Source organism: Myxocyprinus asiaticus, chromosome 14 (genome assembly GCF_019703515.2).
Source record: "Myxocyprinus asiaticus isolate MX2 ecotype Aquarium Trade chromosome 14, UBuf_Myxa_2, whole genome shotgun sequence".
NCBI lineage: Eukaryota > Metazoa > Chordata > Actinopteri > Cypriniformes > Catostomidae > Myxocyprinus > Myxocyprinus asiaticus.
In genome coordinates this window covers 34,309,008-34,329,918 of record NC_059357.1, presented here as the reverse complement: position 1 = coordinate 34,329,918, position 20,911 = coordinate 34,309,008, and the positions used below count along the sequence as shown (strand labels likewise).

General features: G+C 38.7%; 1 protein-coding gene across 1 annotated transcript in view; it reads right to left on the bottom strand.

Moving 5' to 3' along the window:
• Positions 1-2,185: 2,185 nt before the first annotated feature.
• Positions 2,186-20,911, bottom strand: part of LOC127452090 (non-receptor tyrosine-protein kinase TYK2-like) — a 32,076-nt gene continuing 13,350 nt past the window's right edge. The window contains exons 15-24 of the mRNA XM_051717268.1: positions 19,847-19,982; positions 14,862-15,013; positions 14,099-14,249; positions 13,225-13,319; positions 12,442-12,634; positions 6,185-6,303; positions 5,704-5,876; positions 5,183-5,300; positions 3,703-3,813; positions 2,186-3,590 (exon numbers count right to left, since the gene is read on the bottom strand). Coding sequence (XP_051573228.1) covers positions 3,447-3,590; positions 3,703-3,813; positions 5,183-5,300; positions 5,704-5,876; positions 6,185-6,303; positions 12,442-12,634; positions 13,225-13,319; positions 14,099-14,249; positions 14,862-15,013; positions 19,847-19,982 — 1,392 coding nt within the window. The 3' untranslated portion in view covers positions 2,186-3,446. The remainder of the gene's footprint in view (positions 3,591-3,702; positions 3,814-5,182; positions 5,301-5,703; positions 5,877-6,184; positions 6,304-12,441; positions 12,635-13,224; positions 13,320-14,098; positions 14,250-14,861; positions 15,014-19,846; positions 19,983-20,911) is intronic.

The following is a 20,911-nucleotide window of genomic DNA, read 5'->3' as shown; positions in this document are numbered from 1 at the left end:
GTTTAGTTGTACATCTGGGCCTTCCACATCTCTTTCTGTCCTTGTTAGAGCCAGTTGTCCTTTGTCTTTCAAGACTGTAGTGTACACCTTTGTATGAAATCTTTAATTTTTTTTTTTTTTTTTTTGGCAATTTCAAGCATTGTATAGCCTTAAACAATGATTGACTGATGAGTTTCCAGAGAAAGCTGTTTCTTTTTTGCCATTTTTGACCTAATATTGACCTTAAGACATGCCAGTCTATTGCATACTGTGGTAACTCAAAAATAAACACAAAGACAATGTTTAGCTTCATTTAACGAACCAAATAGTTTTCAGCTGTGTTTGATATAATGGCAAGTGATTTTCTAGTATCAAATTATCAATTTAGCATGATTACTCAAGGATAAGGTGTTGGAGCGATGGCTGCTGGAAATGGGGCCTGTCAAGATTTGATCAAAAATGACTTTTTTCAAATAGTGATGGTGCTGTTTTTTACATCAGTAATGTCCTGACTATACTTTGTGATCAGCTGAATGCCACTTTGGTGAAATAAAGTACAAGTTAAATTTCGTTCTGAAACAGCAAAATCTGTCCATTATTCCAAACTTTTGGCCACCAGTGTGTATATATATATATCTATATATATATCTATATCTATATATATATATATATATATATATATATATATATATATTCTTTTTTTTTTCTTAATAACATAATGGTGATAATTAATCGTTTCTGTTATTATTTTCATTTCTAATTTTGCAATGCATTCTGTCTAGGTTACCAGTTTGAGATAAAAGAGGGTTTCATGACCCTCTTAAGTGATGTGCACTCTGTAATTTTTTCCTCATTAAAAAAAGTTTAACTCCTAAAGACTCCTTTGCAATATACGGTATGTAGGAAATCATGAGCACTCACATTAAAATGAAGACTCCAGTCATATCAGAAACCTTATAAAAGCTGTTTTATTCTACATGGAGAGGGTCCGCACATGGGGGCTGCCATTTTAGAATCACATGACCAGCCGAAAACTACTCACTTAATCTCAGTAACCATCCTGTTATTTGATACTTTCACCCACTGATTAAAGTATTCATGGCTGACTGTGAATACTACATTTCTACAATGGCATCTGAAACTGAAAACTATTGATTTTAAATTATGCTGCATCCAAGCTGCTAGATGTCAGTGTCCAAGTCCAAGATGACACAAACACAAAAGTTACTGAGTGCACCTTTAAGGGACAGTTCACCCAAAAATGAAAAATTTCTCATCATTTACTTACCCTCATGCCATTATAGATGTGTATGACTTTCTTTCTTTTGCAGTAAGAAAACAAAGATTTTTAGAAAAATATTTCTCCACTCTGTAGGTCAGAACTTTGAAGCTCCAAAAAAGCACAAAAAGGCAGCATAAAAATAATTCATACGACTCCAGTGGTTAAATCCATGTCTACAGAAGCAATATGATCGGTTTTGGGTGAAAACCTGGTCTGTAGACCAAAATGTAACTAATTTGTCATTGTACATCTTGTCATTGTAGTCTCTAGGCACGATCTCAAGCTTGATTACACTTTCTAGTGCCTGATGCATGCGCAGAGTGCTAGGAGGAGACTGATTTATACTAGGGAAAAAGGAGTTACATTTTGGTCTGTCCTCATCCAAAATCTATTGGATTGCTTCTGAAGACAGATTAAATCACTGGAGTCTTATGGGTTACTTTTATGCTGCCTTTGTGTTTTTTGGAACTTCAAAGTTCTGTCACCATTCACTTGCATTGTATGGACCTACAGAGCTGAGATATTCTTCTAAAACTCTTTGTGTTCTGTAGAAGAAAGAAAGTCATGAGGATGAGGGTGAGTAAATGATGAGATAATTTTCATTTTTGTCTGTACTATTTCTTTAATAATGGGCCTCAAGGGTTCTGGCTATAACAAAAGAACAATAGTGTTACCCAATGGATTCATTTATTTGTTGTGAAATTATTGTCAGTTCTGCTGTCTTTAAAATTAACTTTGTCTAGCTAGGTGCCAGGTCTTGCATGTTTTTGGTTGTGAATTCTTTTTGAAATTATGAAAATGAATAGCACATTTAGTTTGTACCCAATTAATTTAAATTGCAAGATGCCTATATTCACTAAAACTATAATAAGTCACAAATCTAGAATAAAGTTCCAGTACATTCAGAGATTGCATCTTGATATGCACTGTCAAAGTTTATGTTTATTAAAAGAGTTTATACAGGTGCATTCAGTGAGACATTAAGGCAAGACATTTCACACAAGGAGTACAAAAGCCTATAAAACTTAACAGAAGAATAGCACATTTTACAAAAAAAATGAAGTGACATTCAAATCTGATTGTAAACATTTAAATACATATTCTTAAGGCCTTCTGGGCAACAGCCTGTCACAGTCTTTGCTTATCCTCCCAATATATATCAGCAGGCCTGGGGAATGAGGAAGTAAACTTGAAAGCATCTAAACATCCTGAGAGTATTTATATTACACTATATGTTACACTGATTAAGGAATGAACTGGGTCCACGACCAGGCATTCTTTTATATTATGGATTCAATATAAAGACATTTGACTTAAAGCTGATGTGTGATTTTTTTTTTCGATGTTAAATTTCTTGTATCCCAGCTTACTATGCATAGTCAGCTATGTGTAAGCCATCTGTAGGTTGATTACATCTAAAAATTTTGTCTTTCTGTTTGGTGTCTTTATTGAGACAGAAATTACACACTTCAGGTCACAGTTGCCCCTTTTACACCGACAGAGTATCAGTGCTGGTGCCAGAGCCCTATCTGAAATCATTCCATGCTTTTCCACCGAAGACAAGGTGATCTGGGGCCAGACAAATTGGAAAACACTGCAGCAGCCCCTAAAAAATGCAGGTTTTGAACCAGGAACCAGTAACGTCAAAGGCTATATTTGTGTGTGGGCATGTAATGCAGTTGCCATCGTTTGGCTTTCAAGTCAGTGGAAATGTTGTCCGGTTCCGAGAAAGGTTCACACTGCTCTTCAAAGGGAAAATACAGTAACTACACCAAAAATAAAATAATAAAACTGTTTTCAAAGTTTTCAAAAATGTTGTAGTTACTAATTCTGTAGTTTGAAGTTCATTTTCATTCATCATTTTCTCTGAATCTAAGCATAGTTCAGCTAATCCCGTTTGTCACAGGACAAGTCTAAGAGACACGATTTCGGTCATTACTCAGTTTTGACAAAATGTGTGTAGTTACTGTGTTTTGCCTTTGCACAGCAGCACAGATCCTCCATTATGAGCACCGGCATCATTTTGGTGGAAAAGGGGTATGTGGGTTCCCTCTCATCTCAAACATTTAAAAACGTCCTCTTCGTAAAAGCACGCCCTTGTGACATTAACAGCCAAGTGAGGTCAAACTCAAAGTGAAGTGTTGTGGTTAGAGGCTGTAAGACCAACACAGAGAACAGAAGCAGGTCAGCGATTGTTGATCTGAGCTAGCTGCACAGAGGGTTGCTGTTCATATGTTCGCCGGATGTCCTCAAAAGACTCAGCCAGTGATTTGAAGGATGGACGCTGCCCAGGGTTAAAGTCCCAGCAATGCTCCATCAGTAAATAAACCTGCAATTTAAGATTCAGGCAATGAAGCTGTGACCCATGGGTAGTGCAAATACGCATAAAATAATATTTTGGCTGGGTTTATGAATGTTTGTGCTGCTTGGTTTTTCACTACCTCACGAGGACAGTCTCGAGGGCAGGGCAGTCTTCTGTTTTTCTCTAGTAGAGTAATAAGTTTAACCACAGTCATCTGACCTTGGACCATTCCCATCATCTCAAAGAATTTCTATGGAAAACAAAGTCATACATCCATATATTCAAGACATACTGTAAAGTTAAAGGAATAATCCACCCAAAAATGAAAATTCTGGCATCATTGGGCATCTCATCTTCACGTCATTGTAAACCTATATGACTTATTGTCCGCGGAATACAAAAGGAGATGTTTTTAACAATGTTGACACTGCTCTTTTCCACACAATGAAAGCAAATTTTTTACTAAATTGTAAAAAACAACATAAAAGGGGGGCCTGGGTAGCTCAGCGAGTAAAGACGCTGACTACCACCCCTGAAGTTCGTGAGTTCGAATCCAGGGCGTGCTGAGCGACTCCAGCCAGGTCTACTAAGCAACCAAATTGGCCCGGTTGCTAGGGAGGGTAGAGTCACATGGGGTAACCTCCTCCTGGTCGCTATAATGTGGTTCGCTCTTGGTGGGGCGTGTGGTGAGTTGTGCGTGGATGCCGAGGTGGGTGGCGTGAAGCCTCCACACACGCTATGTCTCCACGGTAACATGCTCAACAAGCCACGTGATAAGATGCACGGATTGACGGTCTCAGACGCAGAGACAACTGAGATTCGTCTGCCGCCACCCGGATTGAGACTACGCCACCACGAGGATTTAGAGCGCATTGGGAATTGGGCATTCCAAATTGAGGAGAAAAAAACAAAACAAAAAAACAAAAACCCCCCATAAAAGTAGTTAATATAACTTGCATGGTCTATTTCCAATCTTCTGAAACCATATGATAGCGTTGTGAGAGGACTAACATTTAAGTTGTAATTTACTGAAAATCTTCCCCTCCACTGTAGCTCTCAGATCTAATTTGTTTTCGCTTATATTTATCTATGCAGCATCAAGACACATCAATGATGCCAAATGGCACTGGTTCTTACATGTCTTGAGGCCAATCGCGACTTGTCAGGGTTGACACACAAGTGCAAATGAGATTTGAGAGCTATGGCATAGCTACATACAGGATTTTCAGTGAATAACAACTTACATTTCAGTCTGTTCATTACACAAAACTATCATATGGCTTTATAAGACTGATATAGAACACAAGTTGTATGGACTACTTTTATGGTGCTTTTTTGCATGCTTTGTTACTATATGGCATAGAACAGCCTGGGCATTTTACCTAACTTGTTTTATGTTCAACAGAAGACAGAAAGTCATGAAACAACATGAGGGTGTGTAAATGACAATTTTCACAATCTATCTTTTTAATAAAATGTGCTTGTGGATTTCACAATGCTAATCATTTTTGTGTGTAAAACGGTTTACACATAAAAAAACAATATGGTTTAATGAAGAAAATAATACAAACATTACTAGCCAATGTTCTTACAAAAATGTTAAACTGTCTGGGACTTACCGAAGGGGGGCTTTGGCGATGGTTGCAGTGTGTCAAAATCTCATAGAGGGTCACAGCAAAGGACCAAACATCAGAGGCAAAGGAAAACTTGCTCTCCTTCAGGCACTCTATAGCATACCTAAAAACCAAAGACAAAAAAGTGGTTAAGAATGAATTCTCTTGTTGTGAGCCAAGAGATACTGTAGATTTAATACAGTATTCCAAAGATAAACAATTCAAAAGATAAATGTAAGGTTAGTAACAATGGTTTTTTTGTTATGATATTATTTTATTTTCCAGGGAATCATTTGATTATTCTAATGCTCTCTAAGGTGATTGATGTCAAATAGACTGATGCTTTTATTGAGAAACGCCACACTAATGTCTAATGATGTTATATTACCCTAAAATTTAAAACCATTAACAGACAGGATAAGGATCAAATTTTATTGATGGAAGCACACTCCAGTGCAAAAACAGGATTTTATCACCATTAAAATAACATTAACCATCTCCCCAAGCCTCCAGCAATTAAAGCTTACCAGAACACAGGGCTGTCTCCATCCTCCCGAACACGATAGTAGATCTCCCCTTCAGGAATGTACTTTGTCAGGCCAAAGTCACCAATTTTAACCACACCTTCATTTTCCACCAAAACATTCCGTGCTGCCAAATCCCGGTGGACATACCGTTTGGAATGCAGATAGTCCATTCCCTACGGGTGCAAAATACAGGTTGGACAGAAGGACTATTAGGATTTGTTCAAACCACACTTTGATCTGATTTATTTTAAAACCAATCTTCAGTACTGACTGCCTGCACATCATTTTGCAAGTGTAAGAATCTGGTTGTATTCCCACATTTAATTGTAAAACAAAGACATTCACTTACGAATGGATTAAAATTCAGATACACAAAAAATCTGATTTATGCAGACTGTCTGAACATTGTTGTGCTTTATGAGCTTCAGTAAGAGCTTTGATGGTAATTTTTGACAGGTCTAAACTGCTCATAAATCCTTACCATACAGATCTGCTGAGCAAACAGTAGACTTTGTGTGATTCCCAGCCGATGTTTAGGCAGATACTCTCTGAGGCTTCCCAGTGGAAGATACTCCATGATTAACTGAACCACCTGTCCACCTAACAAAACACAACACATACACAATGAGTGTGGCAATCATCCTTAAAACTAAGCTTATTTTGGATGAGTGGAATTTTAAAGACCCCATCAAATTGCAGTTTTCTTGCCTGTATTGATGTACTTCCTATTGAAACAGGAAGTTAAGGCTGGACATATAAAGGGCTCATCCCATTTGTTTAAGTGTCCAATATCCTTGGAGAGTCATGTGACGCCATGGGAGGATCGGACGTGTGAACGGTGAGCTCTGCGCACTTTGCTAGTTTTAATACTTTATATGACAAACCGGTGAGATTCGATACACTCTGTTCCATAACTGTTCTAGGAGGACAATATGTCAAAGAATTCAAAATCCTCGGGCTCTGGAGACATTAAAAGACACTTACATGCTCAAGCAGACGCCCTCGAGCAGGCCATGGGCCTGGGAGTCGACTTGGTTGGGAAGGTGCGGGAAATGTGACGGGAGATGCTGAACATCTCGACAACGCTGACGAAGGTCGTTGCTGACTTGGAGGATCTTGCTGTGATACGTCGATCGATCACCACCATGGAGGTGAAGTTCACTGATGTGGTTACAAGAGTGGGGGATGTCGAGAGACAGATTGATTACTTGGAGTCATTGGAGAGGGAAATATCTGCTAATCCGCTAGCAACCAAGTTGGATTTGGAGCGTATCTGGGAGAAGTTGGAGGACATGGAAAACCGTAGTTGGTGGAATAACGTCCGTATCGTCGGAATCCCGGAGGGAAAAGAGGGACAGGATATGGTGAAATTCCTGGACGGGCTCTTTCCGAATCTGCTCGACATAGCAGGCCATAAGCTGGAAATCGAGCGAGCTCACAGGGTTCCTGCTCGGCGATCCGCGGAGGGAGACAGGCCCCGATCAATTCTGGCCAAATTTCCGAGATCATCTGATAAAGATCTTGTGTTATGCGAGACGAGGTGTAAAGGAAGGCTTTCTTGGAAGAACCACAGCATTTTCTTGTTCCCAGACTTTGCGAACTCAACAAGAGAGAAACGTGATAGACATTCACATACCCACAGCAAGAGATGTCCTTCATAAAGTCAATGGAGTAAGTCATCATGTTGTACTCACATTGTAGCCGAGTGGACCGGCTAACATTCGCTTGACCGTTTGAGGAATCTGCACGCTTTTTTTGTGCTGGTTCCACCTAGCAGCTGGAGTTTATTTTTTTAGAGTAACACACCTTCAGGACAGTTTTATGGATGAATCTACATGTTCTTTGTGCTTAGTCCGCCTATCGGCTGGAGTTTATTTTGTAGAGCAACACACCTTCAGGACAGTTTTATGAATGAATCTACACGCTCTGTGTTTATTCCACCTATTGGCTGGAGTTTGTTTTATAGATTATCTTTTTGCTGTGTAATTCTGTCTCACAAAATTTGTATAGAAGCACCGGACTTGAGCAATCCGACGGCAAAATTGTCGCGGGGGTTCTCGTAGGTGTGCATGGACTGTTTGAGTTGAGGGATGGACGCCAGTTGGCGCTGTCGTGCGCGCGTTAATGCGCAGGTTTTTCTTTTTTCTGTTTGTTTTGTTCTGGGGGATGTTCGGGTTTTGATGGTTGCACTAATGTTGGAATGTGGTCTTTATAATCTTGTTTTTCACACACAATCTATTTTTTCCTATATGTCAAAATGTAAAATGTTAATATGAGTGGATTATCTCTTTCCACGTGGAATGTGAATGGGTTGGGGCACCCCATAAAAAAAAGGAAGGTTATTTATCTTCTTAAGCGTAAGAAATATGATATAGCGTTTCTTCAAGAAACGCACCTTTCTCCGCAGGAAGTTCAAAAATTTGGGAAGATTTGGGGCGTCCTCTGTGGGCGTGGCTTGGGAGGCACTTAAGGCGGTTCTTAGGGGCCGGATCATACAGTATGCCTCATTCACCAAAAAATCCAATGCACATGAACTCGTGGAATAGGAAGGGAATATTAAAAGTGCTGAGGCAGAGCTGAAGCGCCGAATGTCGTCTAACGGCCTCAGGGAATTGACCCGATTGAAATACAGATATAATACTATTTTTTTGCGGAAGATGGAGTTTTGGCTATTCAGGGCAAGACAGTCATACTTTGGAGTCAGGGGACAAGGCAGGGAAACTTCTGGCTAGATTTTTTAAACAGAGAGAGTCTTTTTCTACCATTCCCTCAGAGAAATCTGCTGGTGATGAAATATTTACCTTGGCCAATGATATTAATAATGCTTTTAAAGAATTATATCTTGATCTCTGTAGTTCAAAGTCTTCGTCTACTGATGAGGATATTAGAAACTTTGTGGAACCATTAGAACTTCCTAAACTGACGACTGAGCAAAAAGATTCTCTTGATTCTGAGATAACCTTGGAGGAGCTTGGCAAGGTAATTATGGCCTTGCCTACAAGCAAGGCTCTGGGGCCAGGTGGCTTTACCGCTGAATTTTTTAGATCTTATGCTACAGAACTGGCTCCACTTTTGCTAGACATTTATACGGAATCATTAAAGAATGGAAAGCTTCCGCCAACAATGACACAAGCCCAGATCAGTCTGATTCTTAAAAAGGACAAAGATCCAAGCGAGTTTAAGTGTTACCGTCCAATTTCCCTGATCCAACTAGATGTTAAAATATTGTCAAAAATTTTGGCTAACTGATTAAGTAAAGTTATGATATCTCTTATACATATAGATCAGGTGGGGTTTATTCAGGGCCACAGCTCTTCTGATAACATTAGGCATTTCATCAATATCATGTGGTCAGTGGCGAATGATCAGACTCCAGTCGCTGCCATCTCACTTGACGCAAAAAGGTGTTTGATAAGGGATTATCCTTTTTTAATTTTTAATTATTTCCTCCCCTTTTTCTCCCCAATTTGGAATGCCCGATTCTAAATCCTCGTGGTGGTGTAGTGACTCGTCTCAATCCGGGTGGCAGAGGATGAATCTCAGTTGCCTTCCCGTCTGAGACTGTTAATCCACGCATTTTATCAAGTGGCTTGTTGAGCGCATTACCATGGAGACGAAGCACGTGTGGAGGCCCACGCCATTCTCCGCAGCATCCACGCACAACCCACCACGTGTCCCACCGAGAGCGAGAACCACATTATATGCGACCACGAGTAGGTTACCCCATGTGACTCTACCCTCCCTAGCAACCGGGCCAATTTGGTTGCTTAGGAGACCTGGCTGGAATCACTCAGCATACCCTGGATTCGAACTCGGGACTCCAGGGGTGGTAGTCAGTGTCTTTGCTCGCTGAGCTACCCAGGCCCCCCTGGGATAATCTTTTTAAGATTTTGGAAATGTACAGGTTCGGGAATACTTTTATTAGATGGATTAAGTTACTTTATAGACACCTTGTAGCAGCGGTACAAACAAATGGATTAATTTCAGATTATTTTACTCTGGATAGGGGCACCTGGCAGGGTTGCCCTCTTTCCCCATGATTGTTCTGTCTTGCCCTGGAACCATCAGCAGCCATGATAAGAAAGGAGGATGATTTTCCAGGGGTAATGGTGGGAGGTATGGCGCATAAGCTTTTGCTATACGCAGATGATATTTTATTATTCGTCTCTGACCCTACTAGATCTATGCCTTGCCTCCACATAATTATTAATTCCTTTTCTAAGTTTTCTCAGGATACAGAGTTAATTGGTCTAAACCGAAGCTTTGACTCTGACAGCGTACTGCCTGGTAACGGATTTTCAGCCGGGCACCTTCCAGTGGCCCAGACAGGGCATTAAATATTTGGGCATTTTATTCCCAGCAAATGTGTGTGATTTAGTTAGAGTTAATTTTGACACTTTAATAAAAAGGTTTTCGATGTAGGCAGATGGGCTTCATTACATTTATCTATAACTGGAAAGGTTAATGTTAATAAAATGAATTGTATTCCAAAATTCAACTACCTGCGACAATCTCTCCCTATAGATGTCCCCCTCTCTTATTTCAAGCAATCTGATAGCATAGCGAAGTCCTTCATTTGGAATGGTAAATTTCCCAGATTATATTTGAGTAAATTGCATAGGCCAATTGACAAAGGTGGGCTAGGCCTACCCAAGATTTAGATTTATTATTATGCATTCGGTCTCAGACATTTATGCACTCATTGGTCGCTTCCACCTGAGGGAGCCCCTCCCTGGTTTTGTATTGAACAGGAAGTTCTTGCCCCTATTTTGCCATTGCAAAGCCTTTCTATCAAACTAATCAGAGAAGTTAAGTTACAACCCGTTATCTCGCGTTTGCACGCGGTATGGACGAAAGTGTCTGAATGACTGTTTCATTCAGACATTTATTTAAATGTTGCTTCGAGCATATGGCTGAACCCAAAGTTATGTATTAATAAGTCCCCTTTCTGCTGGACATAGTGGATTGTGAGGGAGGTTAATACGCTCGGTGACCTATATGAGAGTGGAGTATTGAGAACCTTTGAAAATATGGCTCAACATTTTGGGATTCCCAGGTCTCAATTATTTAGGTATTTACAGCTGCGCCACCTGCTTTGTACTATTTTTGGGTGTAGCATACACCCCCCTAAAGCGGCAGATACTCTGGCAGTGGTGATTACTGCTTTTGGAAAAGGTCATGAGGCATCAGTGTATTACTCCCTGCTCTTTATGGTATGGTCACATTTACCTTCGCACAGCGAAATTTCGTGGGTGAAACAAAGTCATCTCAATGGAAATCCGCTAGGGATGTAATAGAGAACTCGTTCTGCACCAGCTAATCGAGTATTAAAATCACGAATCGAAATTCGCAAATTAATTTTCCTTTACGTATTTGCCTGCCGTGAGCAGCACTGAATTATTTTCTCACCAAATCTTGCAGTTACAATTGAGTCCACTGGGGTGCACTGTGGATGTGTGTCCTCAAGGTGATTGATGAGAGAAGAAGATATCATGGCATCTGTGCTTCTAAAGCAAAGTTATATAACAAGGTTATAATATTATATTATATGTAACTTGTAATATTTTGCTTCTTTTTGAATCCTACTCTATTTATATTCGGTTATTTTTAAAGTCATACAAACCAACAGACGAGGATCTGCTTTTATGTTGGAAAGGTACGAGGAACTCTGAAGTTTATCTGACCAGTATGTCTATGTGTGTTAAATCTCTGAAAACCGGGAGAGCACATTTTATAAAAAGCTAACTTTCACCACTTGTTCTTCTGAATAATAACATATTAAATGATAAAAATGTGATAGCATGTAGACAGTAGACTAAATAGAGTTTTTATATGTGCGTTACCCTCATGCCGTCAGTATTGGTTTCTGTGTAAACTCGGGGTGAGAGCTATTTTTTTTGCTGTTATTTTTAAATCTTTTTGGTTTTCCATTTTTATTAATGCATATTGTTAATTTCATTTTTTTTTTTTAACCAAAAGAAAAGCATAGTTTGATGAAGTTGTCTTATTTTGAAACCGCTCTTTTGTGAATTAAACAAATTATTAATTGCATGTGCGTGTCGGACACGTTATTTTTAACGAACATTTTAATCTACGAGTAATCAAGGTACTCCTTTTTTGTGGGTTAGTGTACTCCACTACAAAATTACTCGAAAATGCTCATCCCTAGAATCCTAGATGGACTTCCGTTGGCAAAGAATTTCCCCTTGCGGATTTCAAATGGAGTTCAAGTTTGGTGAACTTTGACAGGCAAATTTGCCGTTTTGACCAATAGGAAGTTGCTTGGTTTTGCAGTGACCTCTGTGTAGGCGGTGCTTTGAACACAGCTTCACTGAATATTCACAATAGAGAAGGATATAATTTTTGAGGCAAGATTCTTTTCAACTTCACTCTCCCAGAGTATGAAGTCAGCATTAAAAAGAGGCTGCTTGGCAATTCGTTTTTTCCTGGTTTAACACGCACTCAACGTCCACCCACGCCGCGTTCTCCCGTGGAATTTTGCCATGTAAAGGTATATGTGACCGCGCCTTTAGTGTTTTGCTACTTGTTCCGTCAGAGAACGACTGTATATTTCAAATGTGCATGTCTGCTAAAAGTTACTTTTCTCAGCTTTGAAAGAGTACACTAGCATACAGATGGACTCAAAGCTAGCAGACATGGACTAGAAGCCACAAAACCCCAATTTTGATTTAATGGGGTCTTTAAGCTACAGGCAAATGTACACACAGCTCTGCTTACCCAGTTCAGTACAACAGCCCTTGTACTTTACGATGTTGCTGTGGTAAAGCGATTTGAGTATTTCAATCTCCTTTAACCAGGAATCATGGAGGTTACTGCCACCCTCTTGTTTTAAGGCCTTCACTGCCACATATTCTCCTGTTCCATCATTTTGAGGGTCATACACGTACAGCATTACCTTTCCAAAATGTCCCTGAAAGCAGGTCACAGACCATCACGTGAAATGGACATACAGTATAAGGGTGTTTATTCAACTTCGGTGAAAATACATGTCCCAAGGGTTGATTTTTATTAACAATAACAGATTTCAACTTTGAGATCAAAAGTGATGTTTGAAGTTAAATCAAGCTGTAATTTGACCAAATTATACAAAAAGCATGAAAATATTTTTAATTGTATGCATTTAGAATACATGGAACATGAATATGGTAATCATTCAGTACCATAGAATACATAAAAACAGCTTTGAATTTAGCCTAATCAAAAAACTTTAAAAATGTCAGGTCCATCACCATCATTTCCACCATGGAATTCACATACAGAATTTAATGTGGTGGAAATGACATTTTCATGACTTTCAGAAAAAAGGACAAAAATGACACAAATATCCTGTGATGCATGTACTTACACTACTGGACATTGTTGTAAGAGTGTGAAAAATGTTTTAACAAGACTTTACTTTCTAGAAATCCAGTGCTAAAAGTGCCTGAAGTTTAGAAACCCCCATAAATGAGACACAGAGAGGCATGAATGACAGTAATCTTTAGTAGAAACTGTACTGACCTCTCCCAGGTCCCTGATCTTCTTCAAGTACCGTTTGTAAAAGATACTGGGGTCTCTGTCTGGAAGGGACTCACATTGCGAGGAGATGTCTGGATCTTTGTTTGAAGAAGACAATAGCATTATCAATTTTATGTACCATAGAAGTAGCATGGTATTCCTTGAAGTACATTGGAGTACCATGGCAAATACATGGAACATGAATATGGAATCATTCAGTACCATAGTATATATCAAAGCACCATGGTATAAACTATGGATGCACTGATATCTAAATTCTGGTTAATACAGATAGCCGATAATTATATCGATTATGTCCAAAAGCCAAAATGATGGATATTAGAACACAAATATTTTTTTTATTTTAAAGGATCTAGCTTCGAGACATCTAGACATCAAATGCTACAAGACAATACATCAAACACTTTTGTAACCTGGAATAAAAAATAAGTTCTGTTTGAATGAATATAGCCTGACCTTATCTGCTTCCAATATCGGCCAATTCAGATAATGATAATCAAGAAATTAACAGAAATATAAGTACTTTTCGTAAGGCATAATACTATGAACAATAATTAAGGATGAAGTTTAAAATGTAAAAGTAATAACTGATCTCAAACAGGTTTCCCAAACACTTGTCTGCCCTTGGTTGAAACAAAACATAAAATATATATATAGAGAGCAATGTTTTGTAGTGAGTCAGTTTTTACACTTTTCAGGGAAATCCACCTACAAATGGCTTACATTTAGTTGTCTTTGCATATTAAGTAGGGATAAAAGAACATATTTTATCACCATAAAAAACACAAAAATCACCTGTACAAAAAAGGCACATTTAAAAACAACAGGAAAACCACACAAATGTTAAAGGACTCACTTTTTATCTGAATCTCTGTTAGTTCTCTTAGAACGGTCCGGAAGGAAGGTCTTGTTGCAGGGTCGTATGTTAGACACATGCTGATAAAGCTTGCCAGCTCTTGGGATGAAGGCACTGCCAGCCGACTCTGTGTCTCATAGAATCGCTCTTTCTGTAAGGAGAGGGAAGTTTAGAAGACAATACAGAGAGCAGAGGTTATGTAAAGATTAATGTACAGTCAACAGGTCATTATTGCAAAATAAACTCCAACATTATCCCGCTTATTACACAGCTACTTAGCAAATAAATCAATAATTAAATATTGCTTTGCATTAAAATGATGTTATTATGTGAGAAGAAAGAGACAGCGTAGTCAGAAACACAGAATGTTTTCTCATTTGACCAATCAGATTTGAGTATTCAAAGACTAAGGTATTGTATATTATAATGCTTGATATTTTTAATGTGACACTGATATCACCAGAACTTCTGTGGAAAGAGCTCTTTTAGTCTTACCATGAGCTTTCGTTTTGGCATTTTTACTTTTGGCCTTTTATTCTGCTCGGTGAAAGACTACGATCTTGCGTTCTGGTCACCCAACTTAATTAAAACTTCTAATATCTATTAGAATCCTTTACTGTGGTAATGTTTTTATAGTAGGGAAGCAAATAAAACAGAATGCTTTTTTTTTATTTTTTATCTGTTCTTCAAATTCGGAAAATGCAGCAACACCGTCGGTTAAGCCGACCTCTGTTGTCAGCAACAAAGAGGAAAACAGCAATACCTCAGTCAGTGTGCTGCCACTGATGGGAAGATCTCCATTGTTGCAGATTTCCAGCAGAGTGGCACCAAAGCTCCACTGATCAGCAGCACTTCCTATACGAGCTCCATCGGCAATACATTCAGGAGCAATCCACGGGATGCGCTCCACGCGTTCTTTACATCAAATACAAACATAACACAAAACTAGATTTATACATTTCCTGAAGGCAGTGGGTCTTATTCACTAAAACCTGAATACAAGTCAGGGCTCAATGCTAAGGATTTTTCCTACTGGCCCGGTTGGGCCAGTGCTTCAGATTTTTACTGGCCCTGCCAAAATTTTCACAGGCCCCAACACAAAAATGACAAATAGCTGTTTTTACCATCATGGCTTTAAAAAATATGTCCGAAGATAAATATTTTTTACATATCTTATGTTTTTAATACAATGCCCCCCAGGGGCATAGGTAGCTCAGCGAGTAAAGACGCTGACTACCACCCCAGGAGTCGCGAGTTCGAATCGAGGGCGTGCTGAGTGACTCCAGCCAGGTCTCCTAAGCAACCAAATTGGCCCGGTTGCTAGGGAGGGTAGAGCCACATGGGATAACCTCCTCGTGGTCACTATAATGTGGTTCGCTCTAAGTGGGGCGCGTGGTGAGTTGTGCATGGATTCCGTGGAGAATAGCGTGGGCCTCCACACGCGCTATGTCTCCGCGGTAACGCGCTCAACAAGCCACGTGATAAGATGCGTGGATTGATGGTCTAAGATGCGGAGGCAACTGCGATTCGTCCTCCGCCACCCAGATTGAGGCGAGTCACTACGCCACCACGTGGACTTGGAGCGCACTGGGAATTGGGCATTCCAAATTGGGGAGAAAAAATCAAAAATACAATGTCCCCCAAAACTGAATCACATTTATAATTTGCAAGATATGATTTATGCCTTATGTAATCCCATATATGCTCTTTACAGATATAAATTCATAAATACATCATATTAACCTCAGTCATCCTGCCATTTACACATGTGCTTTTAAGCCAAGAGTTCTGTGGTGGAGATGATGGGTTTTCGGTCACCCGTTTAGTCATGCAACTTTTGCCCATGTGTAGTGTTTTCACAAGAAGGATCAAAGATTATTCACTGAGATAAAGACTTGATTATTGGTTGAGAGAACAGACTTGCTACTAAATTGGTTGTGATGTGTAATATACAGTAGGTGGATATTAGGCCTAATCTGTGAATTGACAATGTGTATATAACATGAAATCAGACAACCCAAACAAGACCAACACTGACTGATATACAAAGAACAAAAACACCTGTATGGTCCAGAAATTAGACATGTAACAGGTGTTTTATGAAGATGATATGAAGTGGACTGTTTCAAATATTCATCTTCACCCTGCAGCTGAACAGCTCTGATAATAATAGTCTAATAGCCATATAGTGATCTTGCTTCTTTTCATATCAAACGCCATTATCATGTCGAATTAATGTTTATGTTTTTAAACATTACCTAATTAAATGTATACTTACATTTTGGATATTGAGCAACTTGTGATTTCCAGACACATGTATAACTGGGGTTTAACAAAGTTTATTACGTCTCATTCGGCGCTTCATCTCTAAAGGCGAATTAATGAGAGAAAATGTGTTTGTTTTTTTACAGTGGGAATAAAACTAGCGCTCTGTCCCTTTACGAGAGCACATGCATGTTAAACAGTCTACGCTGCACGAAGAGAGATGATGATGAGACATATGCACAGAGAGACATGGATTTTCAGACCTATAGAAAGAAACTGTTGATTTCGTGTTCCAATGTGTGGATTACTAATTTTCACCAACATGTAAAAACGAAAAATGAGGGGATTTCGCACACTGTGAACACGGAATGTGCGGGGATACTTAAAATGTTGCACAAGACGTTAAATCCCACTACGAAATTAATTAAATGGGTTTTTTTCCTGCTATTTTCTACACATTGGTAACAGCTGCTGCTAAGACACTTGGAAAAGAGCGAGGACATTGTTAGGAGAGTGCGCTCGGTGTCTGCATGATCTTGTGCGTGCACGCGACTGTGCCATGGCACGTCCAGTATATTATGCATTTGCATGTCTTTGCGAGATAAATATACTCGCGCTCGCTCCTCGTTTAGAAGACTTCGTTTGCTCTGTGTAATTTTTGTGCTCTCTCGCTTGTTGTTTGCTTGCACTAATGTTATAAATGCAGCACTGGCCCGATTGGGCAAGTGACAGTTCTAGCAACTGGCCCGAATCTTTCTCACACTGGCCCCGGGCCATCGGGCAGTCCTTATTGTCGAGCCCTGCAAGTGTCCTTATGTGTGCAGAAAATGTTCTAAAAAAAAAATTCACTATTCCATCAGATTCTCGACAGAGAATTTTTTGTTCTTATCCACATTAAAATGTTGATGAATTCTGATTATTCTAAATGAGTGCATGCCTGTAGCAAAGACTATTTAACCAGACTATTTAATTTTCTCCCCTTTTTCTCCCCAATTTGGCATGCCCAATACACTCTAAGTCCTTGTGGTAGCGTAGTGGCTCGCCGTGGCAGAGGACGAATCTCAGTTGCCTCCACGTCTGAGACCGTCAATCCACGCATCCTATCACGTGGCTTGTTGAGCACGTTACCATCCACGCACAACTCACCACGTGCCCCGCCGAGAGCGAGAACCACACATTATAGCGACCACGAGGAGGTTACCCCATGTGACTCTACCCTCCCTAGCAAACGGGCAAATTTGGTTTCTTAGAAGACCTGGCTGGAGTCACTCAGCACGCCCTGGATTCGAACTCGCGACTCCAGGCCCCCTGGAAACTTGTATTAAAATGCATGGGAGAACTTGGATGCCCAATATGGCTGATGTAGAAAAGTAAGCCAATCACCTTTTAGATAGAGACTGTCAGTCAACTCAAGAACGTGCATGACAAATAGCATTTTTTTTAGTGTGATCTGAGCTAAAGAATTACAATTAATGACACCATTGTCAGATTTGGCTGCTTATTTAAAGGAATATCCCAGGTTCAATACAAGTTAAGTTGAATCGACAGCACTTGTGGCTTAATATTGATTACCACAAAAAAATTTTTAACGTAAATTAAAAACTTTAAAAAAGTATTTTAACATTTACGGATTGGACATCATTTTATCTTAATGAAGAAATTAACGCAACTGATGAATCGTGCTTTCTGTGCGAAAATGTCTGCACATGTTTTATGCACATATATGCATGTAAGCATGTAAATGAATCCAGATGCGAGTAGAGCTGGGTGATATTGAATATTAATGATATAATCGAGATAATTTTGCTGACAATGTAAAATTTACCAATATCGTGAATATTGCGATGATTTTAATGTGCTTTCATTTGGACATTAAGTTTCATAAAGAGCGCATCAGTAGACTAATTTCACAATCCTTCAGAGCTGCACAATTAATCAAAATAACATAAAAAATGGCGAGTTGATCATATATTTATTAATCCATAAAAAGCTGCATTTTAAAGACATATAAACATGGTCTGTCTGTGATTCAGAATAAACCGGTGATGCGCTGATCTGTGTGGAAGCACACGGCAGCGCTCTCAGATAAGTTCACGTGCATTGTGAAATCAAAGTGATGCAGGTTCAAGCATTCGTGCAATTCCAAACATTAGTAACAGTTACAAGTTATTATACAAATGTACAAACACGACACAGAATAACAGAAAAGGAGGAGGTTACTGCATTTCAGGAAATGCAGAACATTGTAATCTGTCAAATACTACATTGCCTTTTCTGTCACAATAAGTGCTCCTTGTGAAGTTGACAAAATAAACAAAAACGACAGCACTTTCAGTGTCAAAATAAAAGCCCCAGGTGGAGGTGAAGTAAACAGGACAGAAATATATTACTTTTGTACAGTATAACACAAATCTAATAATCAGAATAATAAAGATAATTCAGCATTATATTATAATAATAAACCTGACATGTCCCACAGTTATAATTTAGTATTATGCAATGTTAAGTCAGTGAAGTAGCTTTGCACACCTTGTGCATTCACAAAAATGTATTAGTAAAAACATAAAGGTAAATAATTATTTTTATTAAGTTACTATGTATCGTTGTATATGAAATATAAATATAAAGTGCATATCAATGAAAATTATTAGATTTCATTCTCCATTGTGTTTATTTAATGAAAAACTATTTATTTTAAATAGAGTTTTATTTCATGTCTTTAAAATATTGAATCTTCTTGGCTACAAAGGCTGTTTGGATGAAATGATGGTTCCTCTGATAATATATATATATATATATATATATATATATATATATATTTTAGCCATTTCAGAGCAAATACATAATTATCGAGATATATATGGAATATCGTCAATAGGCTGAAAAATTTTGAGATATAATTTTTTAAGACATATCGCCCAGCCCTAGATGTGAGTGGTGCTTGCTTGTATAAAACCCACCACCCCGATGCTAGGGTGTTGTGGCTGGATAACAGGGTGTTGCTATACGGCTGCTAGAGTGTTCCAGGTGGTTGCTTACTAACTCAAGACAAAAAGCCCACCCCTAAGTCTCTATGATATTCTGGTCCATAGACATGGATTAAATCCCTCCTTCAATATAAGTCTATGGGATATTTTCACCCATTTTATCATCCAATTTATCAGCAGAACGAGTTACACGCCAAAGTGTAATACTTAGGGGTTAGGTTTCGGTCACAGTGAATTCTGGTCATCTTCCTCAGTTCTGTAAATAATATCATTCTGACATTACTAAATGTGCTAGACAAAAGGAAATGAGCATCACCATAAGGAAGTGGGGTTAGAACTTAGCTTCCTGTTCTGTCAACCATGAGAGAATTTGATGAAGTAAACAGTAGTAAAGAGCAGAGTAAGGAAACTAGTGAAATGGCACAGATAAGAGAGATACAGGATGTACTTTACTTGCGCGACATTACGTGTGAATAACAACCCAATTCTCAGTTACCTCCACGAGACAGAGCTGTCAGAGCAATGCATGGGTCACTCAGCTTCACAAACGGAGACGTGCCCTCTTCTAAACCCTTCCTCACCACCAGAATATTCTTGCCACAGACATTTCCGTGGACCAAGCGCTTTGTCTCCTGTGGAAAAAAAAAAAAGGTGATGAATGGGTGAATCTCGTGAAGAAATGTCTGGGTTACATTTCACCCTAAATCACAAGGGAATTTTTATTTTTATTTTGCATAAAGAAAATGAGAAGCTTTGAGTGCAGAACAAAATGTAAGAAATGCAGAAAAAGGAAATACATGCCCGCACACTGTTATTAAAGCTCTAAACAAATTGTATTTGAAAAAGCAACGTTTCGGCAAATTAGGTCTTCATCAAGACCTACAGTAATCGATTTAAACAGTGCTTTTTTCAAAAATTGCATTGTGACATTCATTACAATTTAATATATTCCCCACTCAAACAAAATGTCATACTGTAATAAAGTAATGAAATTAATTCTGTCAAGACCCAATGTTTTTCATTGAAATCACCATTAATTAAACTCAGTACAACAAATATTACCATGATTTACTATATTCTCACAACTGAAATGTATACATGTACTTTAAATAACATATCATTATAATTTTGTCAAAACAGTTATAAGACATGGAGAGTAGGATGTGCTACACTTTCATGAAAATAATGTCAAAAATGGTTATAAAAATTGGCTATATTTTCTTCAAGCAAAATATTATTTCTTTATTTTTACTTTTGATTTTTAAGGGAAATATCACCCAGACCTTTCTTGGGTTTTCGTGCGATTCAACCAAATAGACAATAAGGGGCCGTTCAGACTGAACACGTCTTGCTGTTTTTCAGCATTTCCCACAGGAGCGCCACGTTTGTTTAGACCATGTCAAGTAAAAAAAAACCTCAACTTTTAAAAACGCTTGTCGAGACATCTGTGTTCTGTTCTATTTGTTGTGCCACATCTAGCTTTTTTTAGCGCAAGAACACGTTCGGCCTGATTGGCCCCTAATAAAGTAGACAGACAGATCTATCAATAGATATTTGCCAA